General features: G+C 40.2%; 2 protein-coding genes across 3 annotated transcripts in view; both read right to left on the bottom strand.

Moving 5' to 3' along the window:
- The window catches only part of crebbpa (CREB binding protein a), a 49,379-nt gene extending 37,023 nt beyond the window's left edge, over positions 1–12,356 (bottom strand). For both annotated transcript variants that reach the window (XM_059336095.1, XM_059336104.1), the window contains exon 1: positions 11,446–12,356. In XM_059336095.1, coding sequence (XP_059192078.1) covers positions 11,446–11,533 — 88 coding nt within the window. In that variant the 5' untranslated portion in view covers positions 11,534–12,356. The remainder of the gene's footprint in view (positions 1–11,445) is intronic.
- A 2,992-nt stretch (positions 12,357–15,348) lies between these two features.
- Positions 15,349–20,145, bottom strand: part of adcy9 (adenylate cyclase 9) — a 49,267-nt gene continuing 44,470 nt past the window's right edge. Inside the window, exon 11 of the mRNA XM_059336073.1 lies at positions 15,349–20,022. Coding sequence (XP_059192056.1) covers positions 18,967–20,022 — 1,056 coding nt within the window. The 3' untranslated portion in view covers positions 15,349–18,966. The remainder of the gene's footprint in view (positions 20,023–20,145) is intronic.

Genomic DNA, 20,145 nt, shown 5'->3' with positions numbered 1-20,145 from the left:
AAATCCCTCGGACTCCTGCGTCATCCTCGATATGTGCACAGAGCAGCCCGACTCAACTTTGTTTATTCCATCATGCCATGCCCACAATACTGTCTGGCCAGTGCTGCGACGCATAGCTACGACGTCATCACAACAAATCACACGTGCACTTGCAACTTTTTTTTTTTTTCTCCTCCGTGCTTTGCCACCTGAGAGCGCTCCTCTGCATTCTTTGATAACACTGCAACCTTCATGTTACAAAATGCACGTTCACTCAACAATAAAGCACTGCTCATCCTGGATTTTATATTGTTTTGATATATTTTTTAAAGTTTATATTTTGAGAAATAAATATGTTACGCAAAAGTACCGAAAATTGGTACCGTTGAGTACCGGTACCGATTCCCAGGTACCGGGTATCGGTACCGTATCGATTCAAATGTGAAAGGTACCCATCCCTATGTGATACAACACATTCTTTTTTTTAAAATAAAGTCAAAATGAGAAAAAAAAAATACAGGCCACTATCAGCATGCATGAGCGGGACTGGTAGCACCTTCACTCACAGGGAAAGAAATTTACTGGAGCGGCACAGCTGAAGGTAGTGAGGAATGTGACTTCATCTAAGAGGAACATATCCAAATCAGATCAAGCTCACCAGTTATTAGCATACGATGAATAAGGCTTTGGTCTTAACGCTACAGGATGGGAGAGGACCGAGCTAAGCAGATAGAGGGAGGCAGTCACCCTCCAATCTGCTGTCTGCTGCTGCTGGATGTCTTCATTGAGATTCAGTCAGAATCCAGCCTTTAATGAGGGCACTTGGCCTACGTACTTCCCAGAGTAAACACAGCCTTCCAGATCTGCTGCGCTAGCCCGCTGTCTGTCCCGGGCATCAGGCAAGCAGGTGCTCCATGTGGAGGAAGCTTGTTTAAGGCTGAAGGGACCATCCGTCTTTCCTCCCTGGCTGCTCTCAGCCCCTCCTCTCTAACCAGCAGCCACATGGATGCTCTCAGAGCAGCAGCTTTCAGTTCAACCACATGCGCTCAGGCCTGGCCCTGCATTCATTTCTGAATGGACACACACATAGACACACACACTCTGTGCGACCTTGCCCCCAGGCTCCTTGGCTGGAGACCAAAAATGCAAAGCAATGTTTTGGTTAGGTAGCACCACATGCAGTCAGGGGAGCCCAAACCATGAGAGGAGGGGGCACAGAGACAGAAATGGAGCACTACTCTCCTCTTCTTACAGACTTCTTTTTATTTCACTTTCCTCACTTCCATTTGTTTCCCATTACTCCTTCCTTCTAATCCTTTCTGAACTGACATATTGCAACACTGCTCGATACTTTTTTTGGTTCATTCCCTATGACTCCTGTCTGGGAGCTTGTGACTATAAATACCCACAAAAACAGTCCCAGCAGTGGTCCAGACTGGGGACGTCTGTCATCTTGCCCTCGGGCTGAGTGTCTGGCCTTAGAGGGACAGGTGCAGCATGGCCGCCCAGCTCTTCACTTGCTGTAGTGTCATACTAGATAGAGCAAGACAGCCACTTAGAGCTTTTTTCTTTAATTGTAGAGAATTTCCCTCAAAAAAATGACATGGGACTCAAGCATTGATCAATGCTACTTGCATAATAACTTAGAATAGAACTTCATGTTCAAGCATTTTCCACAAATCCGGCTTCAGCGAGTCAGGCAGGACTCACATTGCATCCATAGATAAATGTGTCAGCTACACAGCATGCAAACCACAACAGCTTTGTTTACATTCCATCTTGCAAGCCTAAGCCAGGTCCAAACTATCAGACGTGACAAATGAATCACTTTCAGCAGAGTTTAGCCTGAGTACTACCTAAATGAAAATTATGAATCAGATAATGTTCTGTAAGCTGTGCCATCATACTACTACAAGTCTCAGGAAAAGATGAAAATTAATTTTGTTCATCAAAAACAATCAGAAATTAAATAAACTGACCAATTACAATATGGTCCTTTCTGTGCTCGGTCCCTAATTAACCAATACCTACATGGCTTATTAGTCGATATTCGTTTTTTTAGGCTAATCAACTTAGTTTTTACAACTGTGTAACACATCTTAGTTTGATTTATATATTTGTGTGGTTGATAAAGTATGTAGAAGTGTTTAAAAAGAGGAATTGGGAATCTTGTTAAGAATGCATCAGTGGGTGAGTGCAAGCTGCTCACCTCTTGAAAATGAGAGAGAGAGAGAGAGAGAAGAGAGAGAGAGAGAGAGAGAGAGAGAGAGAGAGAGAGAGAGAGAGAGAGAGAGAGAGAGAGAGAGAGAGAGAGAGAGAGAGAGAGAGAGAGAGAGAGAGAGAGAGAGAGAGAGAGAGAGAGAGAGAGAGAGAGAGAGAAATGTAGCATAGCAGCAAATATCTACCACAGGATATTTTTCACGATACAGAAACAAAACCCAGCTGCCGCATTGGAACAGCTGGAGGGCAAATTCAGCCCAATTGTCCATTTTCTTCATGCTAACAGGATGGCTCTCTCTCGATGTGGCAATTTCTCTTTGACAGCCAACTTTGGAACCGACATAACCGTTCCTAGGGAATGAACCTAATGAATTGATGATGCGCTGACATTTAATGGTCAAACTTTTCGCTTTTGACTAAAATTATCAAATGATCAAATTCCCTTCAAATAGCCTTTTAGACAGTACTGTACAGTTCCAGACTATAATGTGCTTACAGACCTGCCTCATCGATATCTGTAGTAGGGATGGGTGTTTGAAAAAAACCTGCCACCTCCATTATCGATAATGTTAACGATCAATTAATTGAATAATCGCTACATGCATACATGGGCAAAACAAAAGATATATATACAGTACTATGCAAAAGCCTGTTTTGATGACGGATGCTTTTATTTTGAACGGACGAAAAGGGACTTGATCCTGTCCATTGTAAAACTAACTCAACTGAGATTATACTGTAAAGTTAACGTCAAGGAGTTCAATGTTTTATGTTTTAGCCCCCGAAGAGGCAGGAGGTTAGTTTTCACAGTAACCTTTAGGGATGGGTACCTTTCACATTTGAACCGATACGGTACAGATACCCGGTACCTGGGAATCGGTACTCAAGGGTACCAATTTTCAGTACTTTTGCGTTTATGTGGTAATAAATGTTAATTTGTTTAATAACAAAATCTATTTTTTTCAATTCAACATATTTCTTTCTCAAAATATAAACTATGTATATAAACTAAACACAGAGGAGCGGTCTCAGGTTGCAAATGTGCACGTGTGATTTGTTGTGATGACGTCGTAGCTGTCCAGCGCAGCACCGATCAGACAGTATTGTGGGCATAGCATGGTTTGAATAAACAAAGTTGAGTCGGGCCGCTCTGTGCACATATCGAGGATGACACAGGAGTCTGAGGGATTTAATTTCAGTGAGGTAGTTGGAGTACAGTGGCAGGTAATATTCCTGAGTTGAAGAGCGGAGTATTGGCGGAGGACCAGAGATGCAGCAGCTAGCTGCTAGCTGTTCATGACTGGTCTACAGAAGAATGGAGAGAGCAAACGGAGAAAGGAAGGTCCAATCTCACAGCAGACGAAGGCCAAGCCCGGGTAGAGACATTGGAGAGATAGCAGCTGGCGGCTAGCAGGCCTAGAGCCAGGCTGTTCGTCTCTGCGGCGGGGTGAAAGAGGGCAGCAGCTAGTGGCAAGTGTCCGCGGTGAGCAGACAGGACCAGACGAGGTTAATAAAAATATTTTTAAAATAGTGCGATCGTCAGCACGCTTGTTAATCAAAGACGTAAAATAAAAACAGGTTGAAATCAATTATCAGTTTAAAGATAACGCCGTTTAGGTACCGAAACATGGTACCGTTTGATTTGACATGAATCGGTACCCATCCCTAGTAATCTTGCATATTTAAGTATTTTTTGTGTTTAAATACGTTTTGGATCAAATTAATCCTAGTAATTCATGCTAGCAAGGTTTGATACAATAAGCTAGTTTTGCTCAAATTAATACTGTTGTATTTCTGTGTGTTTAATAATTGTTATTGCAACTTTCAGTTTTCAAACCAACTGCTCTATCCAACTTAATTCTCAGCTCATTGGCTTTTTCATGTACGGCTGCAGAACTGAACGCTTGGCTGTGTCTTAGTTCAGTAAGTACTGATACGCAGTCAAAGATAAAAATAGAAAAATAAACAAATCAATTAAAAATTCCAAGTGATAGACCAAATTCTTCACGACCATTAATCAATAATCGATTAATTATTCCCACTCCCAATCTGTAGTTAGAGTAGGAAGATGACATGCAACGGCGTACACTGTGAAAAAACTGTCATGTTATTGCGCTACTACTGACAGTTTGTTTTATTGAAAACAAGGCATTTTTAATGTGCCACACAGTTATTTTCTTGCCGTTGTTTATTGATAAAAAAAATCATCAAATTAAAGCCACAGGTTTAAGCTTCCAAATGGTTTTTATTTCATATTTCTATGTGCTACAGAGGCTGAGAAATTCAATAATTCTTCTTTTTTTAATTATACTGTTTATCGTTTTACAACAAAACGTCACCATTTAAATACTGGCGTTAGACAAAGCCCTTAAATCTTGACGGGCCTCTCTTGCCTATGGTTACAAAGGTAGGATTGGACAGTGGCTGTTGTAGGGAGCATAGGGTCAATTCTGTAGGTTTATCACTACGGACAACCCCTTTCACACCGTTTCATAGTTCTCTATCTTGTTTTTGCCTCACCTGATCTTCACATTTCCGTGTCAACTTCTTGAAAAAAGCTAACTATGACCATACTATTTCAGTTATCCGGCAATTACCTCTTTTTTTTTTAAACCAGGAAAATCTGTTAAAGTCCAGACATATTTAAATCTCTTCCCGTTATAATGTGTTGGGAAAATAACTGCATGCTTCCCTGCTGCAAGAAGCTAAATTATACGAGTCAGCAATAGATTACGATTATTTTTTTGCTCATTTCCAATGACTTTTTATTCAACATTACTTTATCTAAAAAAAGGCTGTTAGCAGACGAAAAAACATTCGATTTCAGTGTGTAGCAGCACGGCATTATAGCACTCATCTACGGCAATGTCGGCAACTCACTTAACCGGTCTTGAAATACAGACCCCTGTCTCAATTGGCATACATTGTGGGTGTGACTTTTTTTCATCACCATTTATACCTATACAACAAAGCAAAGTTTTTCGTAGAAGAAAGTCCTGCCTATCAATTGTTTTCACTTCATATGATCATACCATATGTTATTGAACATCAATAAATGCATATGATACAACCCAAATACCAAAAAAGTTGGAACACTGAGAAAAATGGAGTGAGGCCATCTCTCCCAGTAAAACTGTGAGGAGGTCCCGTTGAATGAGGTTGCAAGGTAATTAATGCTTATGAAAAGCTTGATTTCAACTCAGCCCAGTGCAGTTGGACAGAGTTGTGTTCTTTAGCAAAGTGTTTTAAGACAGAATTCCTAAAGATGTATTGTTTTTCATAAGAGGGAATTTGTAGTGGAACATCTATAATTAGAAAGCTAGCTTTTCTTCATTAGAAGAATATTTGCACAAAAATGGGTTGTCTACAAACACAAAAACTAACTTTTTTCAGCCTCAGTCTTACTTTTCTCTACATCACTCACAGATTTACACAGCTGCAAGTGGAATCAGCAAAAATAGAAATAGTGGCAAAGGGAAATAGACTGTATAATAAGAAGGAAAAAAAACAAATACATGCACAAGAATTACCAACCAGCCCATCCTACAGAAAAGCCAGAAGACATCATAAACGCTTTACGTGGAAGGGGCAGTTGGTTGGTCTCCCCTTGTCTGCTCTGCTGCACACCCCCCTTCTTTCTCTTTGGGTTTCTCTGGTTGCCCCCAGTCAGAAGCATAAATGGCTCTGTTAGCAGCCAAGTCATGAGCTTACTTTTGACCTGCTAGGCCATGGCGTTTCTCTGCCATGGCCGTGACTGACACATATTGAACTACAATTTCCGGAAGGTATGTATCAAATTAGTTTATAGTTAGGTTGAAGCACACTTATTGGCAAAAAGACTAGAGAGGAGACTCATACACTCCTAACTTTGCAAGAGGAAAGAGGTTTACTAGCTAAAGACAATCAGCCACTCAGAGACTGTGATTAAAATGTAATACATGAAAACACCAGGGTTTAAGAGGTGCTGCGTAGCTGCAATTTTACAACATTTGGATACTTAAGCAACAGTCTTCTTGTATTAATTTGCTAATCACATAGCCATTCGGCACTCAATTAGTAATGAACATCATTTGATCAGTGCTTATTATCACGTAGTACTAAACAGTTCTGGCCTGCCAATCTAAGGGAACAACTGCTTCATGATGCGCTCATTTATGCGTCACAGCTACAAAAACAACACGTTGAGCCTCACTACCTGATCTGTACATGCTACCTGGTCGTTACTGCACATGTGCAACTCTCAACAGAGATGAGAAAGAAGGGAGGTGGCTTTGCAATAAACAGCTGTTCATTTTTTGTTTATTTTTTTTCAACACGCAGGTATCGAATCGGTACTCTATTTTGGCCGATACAAGAGTTCAGCTATCGGAATTGTTTTAGGGGTTTTTAGACAGAGGGGCAAGGGGATCTCAAGAACCCTGCAGGGTTACACATGGCCTGCATAGAGAGACAGATGGGACTTGCAATTCAAACCAGGCGCTTCTGCAAAAAGCAAAGGCCAAATGTCACAAAGCTCCAGGCATGACAGTCATCAAAGAATAATAGCCAACTCTTTATCCACAGTAATTTATGGCTGATGGCAGTGTTGCCCGGTGCAGTCCCATGGGGTCTGTTAGGTCCCAATTGGAACTGGCAAAAACTATAAAGAGTAGGCGGGGCGGATTTAATGATTGATCACTACAGACATGTGGTGCCTCTGCCATGTGTGATGGGCGTTGTAATTCACTGTTGTTGTGTCAGCTGCCTTTGTTCAAAAGCTGTCCAACTTATTATTTTTATTGTAGGCCAAACAAAATCAAACTCAACGATGAGCACGCGTCAGTAAAGCTCTAAAGAAAAACATTTGCCTCGCTACATACACAGATCTACATCCTGGCAGAATCACGTATGTTTGAGTGAAAAACATTTTTCGTTTGAAAACTGATTGTTCTATAATTTTTACAGAACAGACCCAGTAAGGACTGGCGTTACTAGCTCTAGCCTTACATTAGAGCTACATTTACCTTTTTTCCCCGTGACGGGGCACACATTTTTTAAAACCAAGATGTACAATAGACAGCCATTTCAAACTGCTGGCATATTATATTTTTAGGGGTTAGAGTGTGGGTAATTTTGCCCTTTGCCCCCAATTATTTCTGACACTGGATGGTTGGAAAAATTATTGATTACCTGAACATCCACAATACACGGAGCAACTCTTAGTGTTCTCCTCCTGCGAAAACATTACTTGATATGTTTGTCTTTTTCTCAAAGCACTTGACAACTTTGCCTGTTGCTAAGTTGGACGCAGTGTGTACAGTAGGTTTACCAGAAACTGTTGAAACAGTTGCCTGTGGGGTTTGATGAGTCCAGCAAACAGTAAAAAACAAACAAAATTAGTGTATGAATTCTTGAGTCGACTTTTGACCTTTGACTTCCAAAATCAATCCTAGAGTCTGAGTGGGTGTTTGTGCCAAATTTGAAGAAATTCCCTCGAGCTGTTCCTGAGATGTCACGTTCACAAGCATAGGACAAACGGACGACTGGACAACCAGACTACATGAGGCCTCTAGCCTTAAAAACATTGAGTGATGTAGGTTCAACAGAGTGCTGTACTATGGGTTGTTTAAGCCTTACTTTCACTAGGCTAGCACGTTTCTACCCATCTGTCCTCCACTCAAGTCTGCTATTGTAAATCAGTCCCAGCAGTGTCTAGTAAACCCAGTTTAGCCTCTAGGAGTTGTCTGCTGGCTAATGTTACATGTTTCCCTGCCATTGAGGGAATAAATTCCCAACAACCTCTTTAACACTGAAATGGAGCAGAGTCATCTGTCAAGTAGCCAAGAAACACAGTATGATATCAGAAAATGAAAAGCCTGGAGATACGTTAATGGGTTGAGAAAAAAAGTTTTGAAAATGACGACCAGTTCCAAGAGTATCAACAGCCGAGTGTGTAAAAATTTGACTCTAGATTCTCATGTTCACTACAATGGGTCTGTGATAAATTAACCATCTAAAGCCTACATTGCCAGAGAAATGCCCAGACAGTTTTATATTTTTATAATTCTGAGCTTACTCTTTCAGACAGTATAAAGCATAATACATCAAGTGGTTCAAAGGAACACACTCTCTTTCGCAACCATACTATATTTGACACATGTGCTGACTTGAATAATTCTCCACTCAACAAGGGAATTTTTGTTTGTTTTTAATGTGGAAAGTTGTATTTAGGTGTTTTTGTTACTTATTGAGTTACAACAAATTTTGGTTTTCAGTAGCACTGTCTGTGCCGACTGCCGACCGTCATTCAGGCAACATGCAAACTGCATCAGTGAGCTGAGAATATCACGGTTCAGACATAACTTCCAAAAGGTTATCTCTAGTATAAACCATACCAAAGTTATTTATGGGTTTTTTGGAACATGTCTAACGTGGCATTAATGCTACGTTAGCCTGTTGAGGGTTAAATGAAACGTCACATGTAAAATATGTTCAGTGCAGTGTGCAGTCTTTTTTTTTTTCTTCAAACAGTTTTTATGCAGAAACAGGTGTTCCAAAAAGGGGTTCAACTTATAATCAAGCTCATCTTACTTTTTGGCCGAGGCAGTAATTAATAACTCCCATATCTCTGAAGCGTTTCAGACGAAGACTAATGCAGTCAATATATCAGACAGAAAGTAATTTCCTAATCCCAATTATTTTCACAGAGAATATACATGTAGATTTCTATTATGTATTCCAATGTATTCAACAGTGCATGTGTACACAAAGAATCTTGCATAGCGTAACACAAGCAGCAAAAACTTCATCAAATAAAATATGTACTGTACAATCACAGGCAGTCCAGTCACATCCAGGTTGGTCTGTGGGTGCAAATGCTTGCTTAGGGGTGCTGTGGCCAAAGATATGACTGTGTTTTTGTCTGTGCAGATTCCTATTTTTTGGTCGCAGAATTAAGCCCCAGTATGACATACTGCTCGTCAGTCACCATGTTTTTCTTCTCTCGCGAGCAACGAACGCCTGATCGTCACACAACACAGACATGAAAACTGAACACATTAAGTACAATTAAATCACTCTTCAAATGAATACTGCTTTAACAGACCCAGCGCAGATGTTTAATTAGCTATAATAGACATATTTCATATGAACAGCAGGCCATGTACTGGTGTTGCATCTGATCTTAGCAAAAGTTGCATTATTTGAGAAGACCGGTCTAACATTGTGCATCCATCATGCCATCAGATCTATGATGAAACATTACAACTTCTTACACAGAACAGGTTACTGCCGTGCAGGAACAGCGTCAAGCAGATATAAGACATGCTCTTTGCTAACATGCATATATCTCAGTTGTCATTGTGATACACCCATTTAAAACTAGTGGTGTGTAATGAAACAGCGCTGAAAGATATGCAACTCATCAATCTAAAACAAAGTTCATAGGTTTTTTTTCTGTTTAAAAGAGGTTTCTGTAACTGTGAGAGACTCTTCTTTGTATTGCTGTTGAATTAAGGGTCCGAACACATTTTTCCAAAGTAAAATACAAGCATTTTCAAGCTTATCCAGCAAGTAACAGCTGTGTTAAATTACATGCATATACAGTCCTTACAGGACACTGATTATTTCACTTCATCACACAAGATTGTTATGTGCTAATTAACAACCACACTTAGGTTTTGTGACACCATTCTGCGTAAGGATGATGAATTATAGGAAACCACTACAAAGTTTCATGTTTCAAGATGCGTCACCTCTTTGTGGGTAGACTTTACATCCTTTATAACCTAATTTCCAAAAACCTTAATACACTTTATTAAAAACCAATGCACTTTTCAAGCCTTGAAAACACTATATTAAAATGCGAGTGTTTTCAAAGACTTTAGTCAGTGAACTGTATTGGGTTATACCTCATGGAGGTTGAATTTGACTGTTAGGATTGCATTAATAGGATTGTATTAGACAATAGTACGAGGCAGGGATGGGCAACTGGAGGTCCGGGGGCCAAATACGTCCTGCACCCTCACTTGAAGTGGCCCTCAGTACAACTACACGCATTTGAGCATGAAATCTTAAAAGTGCAGTGTAAAAATGCACAAAATTACATCTTGCAATTAATGTTGGTCTGCTGTTCTTATACTGAAAAAAATATAAATCACAGTAAGTGTTTTTTTTTATTTACTTCAAACCTTTTGTATTCTTATTTATACTGTTCCACATGGATTTGAGCATAAAATATGTTAAGTTACTGCACTGTAAACATATTAAAAATCACAGTTTCATCATATCTGGTTAAGTGCACATTCCTATATGTGGCCCTGTGGTAGTGTCAATGAAAAATTGTGCCCCCCTCCAGCATTTAAGTTGCCCATCCCTGGTACAAGGCAAGTGTACGTTATAAACTGTCCCTCCAATTATTGCTCACCACAGACTCAAACCACAACACTGCAGTACATGCAGTAAAACCACAGTAACTACGACCAACAGACAGCCCAGCACACAAGCTGATCTGACGAGTTTTAAGTGTGCTGCATGGGTAGTCAGTACATCTTCACGCTGTTAAAATAATCGCCCAAGTCATTTTTTGTCAAAATTGTTGTTGTTTTTGCCTAAATCATCTCCTCATGACGCCGGCCACCTATGGTAAAATCTTCTACATCCTCAGTTGATCAGATCATGTGATGTCCCTTTAAGATCATCACTTCTTTGACAATTTGCCACATTCATAGGCATCAGATAAGAACCCAGCAAAGAAGAGCTAGAGGGAGATTGTTTAGTTATCAGTTTAGTTTATCAGTGTTTTATTGTTGACACTAATAATGGTAACACTTTACTCTAGGGTGTCTACATAAGAGTGACATGAGCGTGTCATAAACATGACATGTGTCATGAACATTAATGACACTTTGAAGGAACATTAATGCTCATGATACTTGTCATGTCATGTTTCTGACAGGCTTGTGTGACTCTTATGTAGAGTGTGTCAAAAAATTGTCCAAAAAAGTAATTTATTTATCTTAAGTTACAAAATTTACACATAGTGTTATTACTATGCCAATAGCCATCCTTTGTTATATCCTTTTTGAGTGAAATGATCAATAAATGTCATATGTTACACTTTTGGTGAAGTTTTTTGCGTTTCCTGCAAAGCTTGAAAAAATGAGTTAGGCGATTATTTTAACAGGGTGACGACGTGTAAGAAGCATGATCACACGGCAATGCTCAGTGTAAATCTGCATGATGTGCAAACAGTGTTGAGGCCTTTACCTGGTCCATCAGACGCTGACAGGGCAGGTGAATTCAGCTTCGGCCGCTTAGAGTTGGGAGGTCCGACGTCCAGCAGGTTTTCAGCCATAGTTGTTCTCTTGTCGGGCCGGTTGCTTAAGTTGATAATTGTGATTACCTTATGACAGGGAAGTTGTTTTACCAACCCGAACCTTCACATTAGCAAGCTGACAGCCTGCTAACGTTAGCTAACTGGCTAACAGCTAGCTAATTGCCTGCTACCAGCTAAGTGAACTGTTAGCGTTAGCTGCTCCTTGCTGTGAGAGTCAGTGTTTCAAAAGAGATGCAACAGCGCCCCGCTCCGCCACCGCCATTCACCCCATGATAATCCAACACCCAACACCCACATTATTATCGTTAAATAACCCAAAATAAAATATCCCCCATGTAAAAATCCAACTTCAAAATGACAATCCAATAAAATCAGGTGGACTGCTGCCTTCCGGGGAAAAGGTCCTAATTTCTATTTTCCCATTTTGCGTGACGTCAAATTTCTTCATGCAAAAATCGCGCGAAGCTCCACAAAAATACGCAATTGCATGAAAATGCTGTATTTTTGCAAATCACCTCGAAAGTCACGATCTGGTCTCGGCTTGCCCACGGTAAACAATACTGCTCCCGGACGGCGACAGGGGCTGAATCGCCGCACTCTGAAGGGGAAATCAGATATACGGAGCGTTTTTTGCCCGACGACCACCGATCCAATTCACGTTTTTTCGCACAAAATGTCTCCGAGGCGACGTTAAGATTTCGTTTTCAGGAGAAGGACGCTGTCATATCGCGGTAAGGATGCTCGATTTTCTACGTAAAAACCAGTGTTGGACCGAAATCCTAATTCCGAGCCACGACAAGATGGCGGCTGTTGATTCCTTCGATACAAAAAAGTTTTTTTTTTCTTTTCCAGATCGTCTGTGGAGGGGGAGGGGCCGCGCTATCACGCCCTACGTGAAAACACCGCTCCCGGTAACCGCTGGGGGCGCTACAGCACCGCAGTTTACCACTCAGTTCATACATTTATAATTCATTTTCATAGTTAAATTACATATCGTCACCCTGTTAAAATAATCGCCTAACTAATTTTTTCAAGTTTTGCTGGAAACACAAAAAACGTCACCAAAAGTATGCAAAACATATGACATTTATTGATCATTTCACTCAAAAATGATGTAACAAACGATGGCTATTGGCATAGTAATAACACAATGTGCTAATTATGTAACTTAAGAGAAATAAATGACTTAGGCAATTTTTGAACATGCCTTTGTGACTTAAGCAAGATATGGTAACACTTTATTTTGAAGGTGTCTACATAAGAGTCACACAAGCCTGTCAGAAACATGACATGACAAGTATCATGAGCATTAATGTTACTTCAAAGTGTCATTAATGTTCATGACACATCCCATGTCATGTTTGACACGCTCATGTCACTCTAATGTAGACACCTTCAAAATAAAGTGTTACCATATCTTGCTTATTGCACAAAGGCATGTTCAAAAAATTGCCTAAGTCACATTTTATTTTGACTTAGGCATAATAAAGCAGCTTAAGTCACACACTTGACATGGGCCATTATCTTAAAGGGGTAAAATCACATGATCTGATCAACTGAGGGTGTATGCGATTTTACCATAGGTGGCTGGCGCCATGAGATGATAATTTAGGCAAAAAAAAAAAGACCAAAAATGAATTAGGCGATTATTTTAACAGTGTGACGATATATAAATGTATTATTAAAAACATAAATATTTAATGTTGAATAAAATATTCAATAATAGTTATTATTTTGGACATCATTTCAGTTCTGTGTTGCATATTTTACAAAAAATGCTGCAAATTATAACATCAGTTTGATGTGAAATTCATTACAGTTATGATTATGATCACTCAACAAGTAGAATGCCATGATGGTAGTAAGGTTACCTGTCTTTGAGGTAAACATTTCACAGGATCTGGATTTTTTTTTTCCCCCAAATAATGATAGTGATATTCTGCACATTGTTAAAGCGGTTTATGTGTTAGTCCTCTCTGCGGATAAGCACAGCTGCAAAAATACACACACATAAAATACCAACAATCAGCTGGTGCCGATACAGTTAGCTCTTTTTAATCATATTTTATTAATTTATTTTGTTTAACTTTGATAACTTCATGGCCGGTCTTCAGATATTTACTCTGACTTTTCTTGCTTTGCTGCTAAAAGTGAATAACAACAGAGGTCAAGATCAAATTATGAACTCATATAGGTTCTGGCAGTGAATATTTAGTCGAATATACTGAAGGTATACACTGTATAAGCTGGCTGATCAAAAGGGCTTCCACTTTATTGGCAGTGGTCAGACTATCTGGATGCTAAAACTTGGTCAACATGCAACAGGAATATAGCCCACATCTCTGAATTACTCAGCAATTTTAAAAAACAAAATGGCAATTCAGTCTGATTGTCAGGCTAATGTGCATAAACGGTTTGACATGAACTCATCTTCACTTTAGACTTCACAGGGCACTCAACTTTTTTTTCTGTTTGGAGATTTATTTCTCTCATACTGAAAAAGGAGTAATAAAATCATAACACTCACACTTGCTCAAACAGACACACATTGAATCAATTTGATAAAACGTGTCGCTTTTTCATTGTTTTCTGGCAAAAATCTGACACATGCACATGTATAAAAAAAAAAATCATATGTGACATAAAATAACTGCATATGTACAAACACTGAGTGCTTTGTGCAAAATGTGTACAGATTACGATCATGTGTTGATAAATGATACATGGGTAATGTGCACAAAACATACATAATACATCTCATTCATAAACATAAAACAAATACACAAAGGTTTTAAATCAAACAACTCTGTCTTATTTTTGTCCCAGTGTAATTTAAAACACATACGGGTTGAATGTATAATGAAAAAATTTGTTGCCATTTAAATGAGTGATTAGACAATGCTGTGTTGCTGTGATGATTTTGACAAGGTGCTATTAAAACACTCCCTTTTTTTCTGTCACAAAGCAGAATATCACTTTTTCAACAAAAATGGATGGCCGAATGCCTTAAACTTCTCAACGCACTTGGCTGTTTTCTTGATTACATTTTTGACTGCAGAGCTGGACCTCTAAGGACACGTCTTTCCCCTCAGCCAAAACAAATGTTGTCACACTCACATTATCTATCAAAGGGTAAAATCCAAGTTACCTTAAATGAGCAAAGCTTGGTGATTTTGAAGAATCCTGCGTGTTGGCGGTACATGCTTCATGCTCAACAGAAAGAATGATATTAAAATGAAGTGAAAAAAGAATGATAGCATTGTGCAGAATGAAAATGTAGTGTCCGCCAAAGAAGGAAACATCATTCGTTCGCATGCAAACGCACACTTCTCCCCCCACTTCTCCCCCCACTGTTTCACAGATAACAGAGCCAGCAGTGTTTGCTTTAATATTTTATTCATACGTGTGTACAGATGTGCGCTACTGGAGAGGTGGTGTGCCCATCGACCTGTGGAGCTCTACACCTCAAATCTACTATGGCTACTCTCTGTTACTGCTGTGCATGCTGGGGCTACAGCGACGTGAGGCAGAAGGTTGAGTCGGAAAAAGTAGGGGGAAAAAACTTTATCTTTCCTCATTGATTCATAAATTTGTGTGGTCCGGTTTATTAGGTTTGGCAAACTTCAGTGTGTTGAGAATATATGCATTATTTTAAAAGCTATGAAAAATATCTTAGCCAACAAAGCTTTTTTTCCCGTCTAAATCTAGATTCTTTGGATTTTCAGGACATTAATGCTACTAAGTGTAATCATATGATTATTTGATACAAATAATCACAGCTCACACATGTTTATCAAATATAATCCTAATTCAAAAGGCACTGGTTATGTATGTTTGGAGTGCACAATGGTAGAGGTAAATGCTTATGCTACAGATGGAGACTGCTACATAGATAGAAATGGTTCCTCCTTTTTTTTTATGTCATCTCCGTATCTATTACCACTTTTCCACCAAATAAGCTCTGCTTCTTGAACCTGTTCTGTTCTGTTCAGGGTTTATGGGACCACGGTCCTCTCTAGTGATCCAGCCCGAGTTTTTATTAGTTTTAAGTAGAATCATTGTAACCAAGGACATGTCATCAACAGAGGGTGTAATTGTTTTTATCCCCAAATCATGCATGCACCTAGAAGAAGTAGAAGACTATTACATGCATGACTCTATCCTCTCTTTCCAGCCTAGAGTAAGCCACACCCACTGAAGGTCCACACCCATTTTCAGGTTCCAAACCAATTTCTTTTTGGTCTAAATGCTCCCAATGGTTCAAAATTAGGTTCACAAACCTACTCCACATTGGTGGAAAAGGGCTAAATGTGCTTGCTCATCAAGGCAAGATTATTTGCCCCAAGTGTTGACCTGTCTCTCAAACTTATGGCAGTGATATGTGTTTGCAGGACAGATTCCAAATTTCAGAGCTTTTTTATCTCAATTTTAACAAAAGCAGCTTTGTGCATGTAATTCCTCTACAGATATGGCAGCAACAGCAAAAAAAACAAAAACAGTTAAACAGTGGCTGTGGAGTTGATTGATTTCCTTTTGCATCACATTACAGTGATCTTTTCCATATTGTTGCTGATTGTTGGAGTAGAAATTAAATATCTTTCTCACGCACATACATGCAAGTTAGGGGGACAGAAGTGCTTTAAGGGGTAAAGACAAAGCATGAAGTGAGTAAAGAGCAAAGAGAACTACAGAGGTGCCAGCTATTTGATGAGAACACCACCAATGACAGAGTGAAAGAACTGGAAAAGAGAAAAAAAAAAGATGGAATTTGTAAAAAAAAAAAAAAAAAGGATATGCAGCAAAACCTGCACAACGAGCATAATTTCCTCAAACAAACAATCACAATCTATCCTCATTATGAAAACAGCATGATAAAAAAAAAACTTTCTGAAAACCAAAATACTCCAAAAAAATACAGTCATACTTTTTTAGGCACCACAAACAATCAGCTAGTTTAGGTTGCACTGCACCTATAGATCACTCAATTAAAGTGGCACAATTTAAGTATAATGATACAGTAGAGGGCCCCCTCCATATAAAGGCTGTGACAGGATAAAGTTAAAAGTCCCACCCCTTCAACAGCAAATCACACAGCTAAAGGCAGACAACGCTTAGCTACAGAATAAATCTAAAGTGATGGACTGACCAATGTTTGTTTTTTCTTCCGGTGAAGAAGGCAACGAATGGAACTAAAGGAGTGTGAGGTTTGTAGCTGATCTGTGCTTTGACACTTTAACCAACAGCAATGTGGACCACCCTATCATCTATCAAGAACTACACAGTGATTGTCCCTCACAGTTCCACTTCAAGTGATACTCCACTCAAAATCTTTTGACTACCAAACTCTCACCCCACATTTAAAGGTTTAGGTTCCTCAAAATCTTGTCCCTTTGTGCCTTACGGCTCTGTTGACTAAAACTAGAAAAACACTTTCATGACATATTCCTAAATTATGACTAACATGGGCTCTGTAGTTTCATTTTGAGTAAATCTTACATACACCATCCTACAGCTAGAAATACTCACTTTTAGTATGCCCACTAAAAGTGCTGTTTTTGCCACTGACAGGCTCAGATTGGATTGCAATTATAACTGTCTGACAATATTTTGGCAAGGACCCTACTGAGAAATAAAAACTTTTTTTTTTTAACTTCTCGCTTGACCCGGTCTGTTTGTTATTGTGAAGTGTCGTTCTAAACCCCTCTGTGGCCTCTTCAACATTGTGGAAATCATCTAACTGTTCAGCCATAACTTATAATTTATAAATCATTCAGATAATACGAAGCTATGCTTTCTGTACTCCAACACAACAAAGTCTTCCTGTCACTCGTCTCTCCAACCCTCTCACTCACATTTCCACCATTGTCCTCAGGTAATAAGTCACCTGTCGGGATTTCAGAACAAATAATTGTTGTTATTTTGACAAAAAACATGGGAAAATGGGGTCCAGGTTGAAAAATACTAAAGTTTCCCTTTCTTTCCTAACAGTATTTTACTGTCTGCTATAATGATAATGCCCAGCCGTTGAGACTGATGCCAACAGGGAAGGGAAGTATGGGGAAATGCACCACCAACACATGTTGGTTTTGGTGTTTTAATTTGTTTTTGTTTGTATTTTTTGGTGGAAAGCAAAAACATATAATATCTATTGGTAAAGGTAGGTGCAACAAGTTCGTAGTTTTCTCTTTTACACAGCCCAGCAGCTTTCAGTCTCGCCTATGAGTGACACCATTTGAATTGTTCTGACCAGTGAAAAACCAGACCGGGTCATGCAAGAAGACTGAAGATGAGCATTTAGCCTCTCTGTGATGGAAATATGACTGAAACCCACTAAGCATGCACATAGAAGGACAGCAGAGAGATGGATTATGCTGCAGGATTGGTTGAAACTTTTTTTTTTTAGGTCTACAGGGTGAGTGAGTTTCATACTGAGCAGACACATCTTAGGTGGAGTATCACTTCAAGTATATTTAAAGTGCCTTATTAGCCACTGCTTTTGTGATGATCTCACTGTTTAAAAATACCCTTTCTGCCAAATCTGTATTCCCTTATCTGATTTGATTTTGTGCTTTTGATTGTACTCGTTGTGACAGACAAGAACTCTGTTTAAAATGTTTTTAAAAGCTATTTCACGGTAATAACTACCAAATACAAGTGGTCGACAAAACACTGTGCAAGACCTGTGCTTAAAATATGCATTTAGCTGCTACACAAACTAAAATCTATGCAGCTTGCTTTGTAGCACGTCCCCCTTTACAGAGACTCTAGCACAAATGAATACTGTATTAAGCCCTCCTGTCAAAGCAGAATACATAAATTAACACTGCTTCATGTGATTCCCTCATTCTTCCCATAGTTCCCTGCTCAGCCCATCATGCTGCACTGGCACTTATATAGAATCTAAAATAATTTTCCCTTAAGTAAGGTCAAGACTTTGATCAAGTTAAAACAAATGATATGGCACAACAATAATGATTTTTTTAAAGAAATACTTGCATTGAAAATAAAAGCATGGAGTAAGAAACCACAGCATGTTCCGTAGTCTAAGATTGTTTAAAACTTTGTTCATATTTGTTCATTCACTGTTCTAGTCCTGAAGGCACTTGATAACAAAAATGAATAAGAAACAACATCAAGAACAACACCAACAGATCTTCCTTCCCTCTGAACCCCTTTCAGCCTTCTCCCGTACACACTGCTGTGCTCAACACAGGTCTAACCGGCCCCAGCACTCAGGCAGCAAAACCATGAAACACGTGAGTAGTCATTTTTATAGCCACTGTAGCCACTGTTTGTGTTGGAGTGACAAACTCCCTGTTCTTCTTCCATGTCGAAGACACCTCACCCACGCTTAAAGGAAGGGCCTCCTGCCCGCACCTGCAATCGGTCCTGGAGAGTCAGCAGCTGGGGGCAGCAGCGGGACAGAAGACAGGGAGAGAGGAGAGGAGGGATCAGAGACGAGCATAAAACTCCTCGTTGAGTTTAGTCAGCTCGTTGGCCTCCGCCTCTTCATCCTCCACCTCTTGAAGTGCCAGAGGAGCAGGCTGCACCTGGGAGGGCACTTGTGCAGCACTAAGCTCTGGGCCCAGTTCAGAGGGGGGAGGGGTGTGAGGGTCTGTGGCAGCGGACTGCCCGGGGAGGTGTGGAGGGTCCCTATATCCCTCCTCCCTCACCTCTGTGGACTTAGCTTGGACAGGCTCAGGCCCTGCTCTCGAAGGCCTTTCAGCACTTTGTGGTTGAGGAGGGAGTGTGGAAAGAGAGGAGGGAGGAGGAGGAGGAGTGGAAGAAGGGGGAGGAAGAGCTGCTGCTTGGGCAACAGAAGTCTTAATGGCAGTTGCTGCCACGAACGAGGGTCCGACAGTGGCGCCCAGCTCCGTTTGATCGTGACATATACTTTCCCCACTTTTGGGGTACAGAAAGGTCCTCATTTGACCTTTGCCCTTAACATTCACTGTACCTCTATAGTCAAACTCTAAGCCCATGGCACAGAGCACAGCATGGCTCTCCTCGCTCACCTGCACCCGACACTCCACCCCGGTGGAGTCCATGCGGCTGGCAATGTTGACCGTGTCTCCCCAGATGTCATAGAGCAGCTTAGTGGTGCCGATCACCCCCGCTGTCAGCGGCCCGTGGTTAAATCCAATACGGAGCTTGAAACCGAAACCCAGCATATTCTTGTTGAAGTCGTCCAGGACACCCATCATCTCCAGGGCAAAGTTAAAAAGTGCCCTCAAGTGAGCTTGTAGAGAGTCATCGTCGTTCTCTGCAAACTGCCGGACGTTCAGTCCCGACGCTGCCATGTAGGTGGCGCCGATTGTCTTGATCTTTTCCACGCTTTTGAATTCGGGTTTGCGAAGGAGCTCGTCAAAGTCTCCGATAAGCTCATTGAGGACACGGTAGCACTCTTTTCCACCCTCGTAGCTCTCTTCATAGAACTCGCTGAAGTTTACGATACTGGCAAAAATCACGCCCACGCTGTCGTGATTCTTGGAGTAACTCTGTGTCACCTGAGGAGACAATAACACGTGTTATATACGTTATAAACATGTTCAAAAAATGATCTATCATTTTCTGTGTATTTTTGATTTTTTTTTTTACCAAGCATTGTCCTGACAAGGTTCATTATTAAG

The sequence above is a fragment of the Centropristis striata genome, chromosome 1 (genome assembly GCF_030273125.1).
Source record: "Centropristis striata isolate RG_2023a ecotype Rhode Island chromosome 1, C.striata_1.0, whole genome shotgun sequence".
NCBI lineage: Eukaryota > Metazoa > Chordata > Actinopteri > Perciformes > Serranidae > Centropristis > Centropristis striata.
Note: the sequence above shows the minus strand (reverse complement) of the source record. Positions and strands in the feature narration are given on the sequence as shown.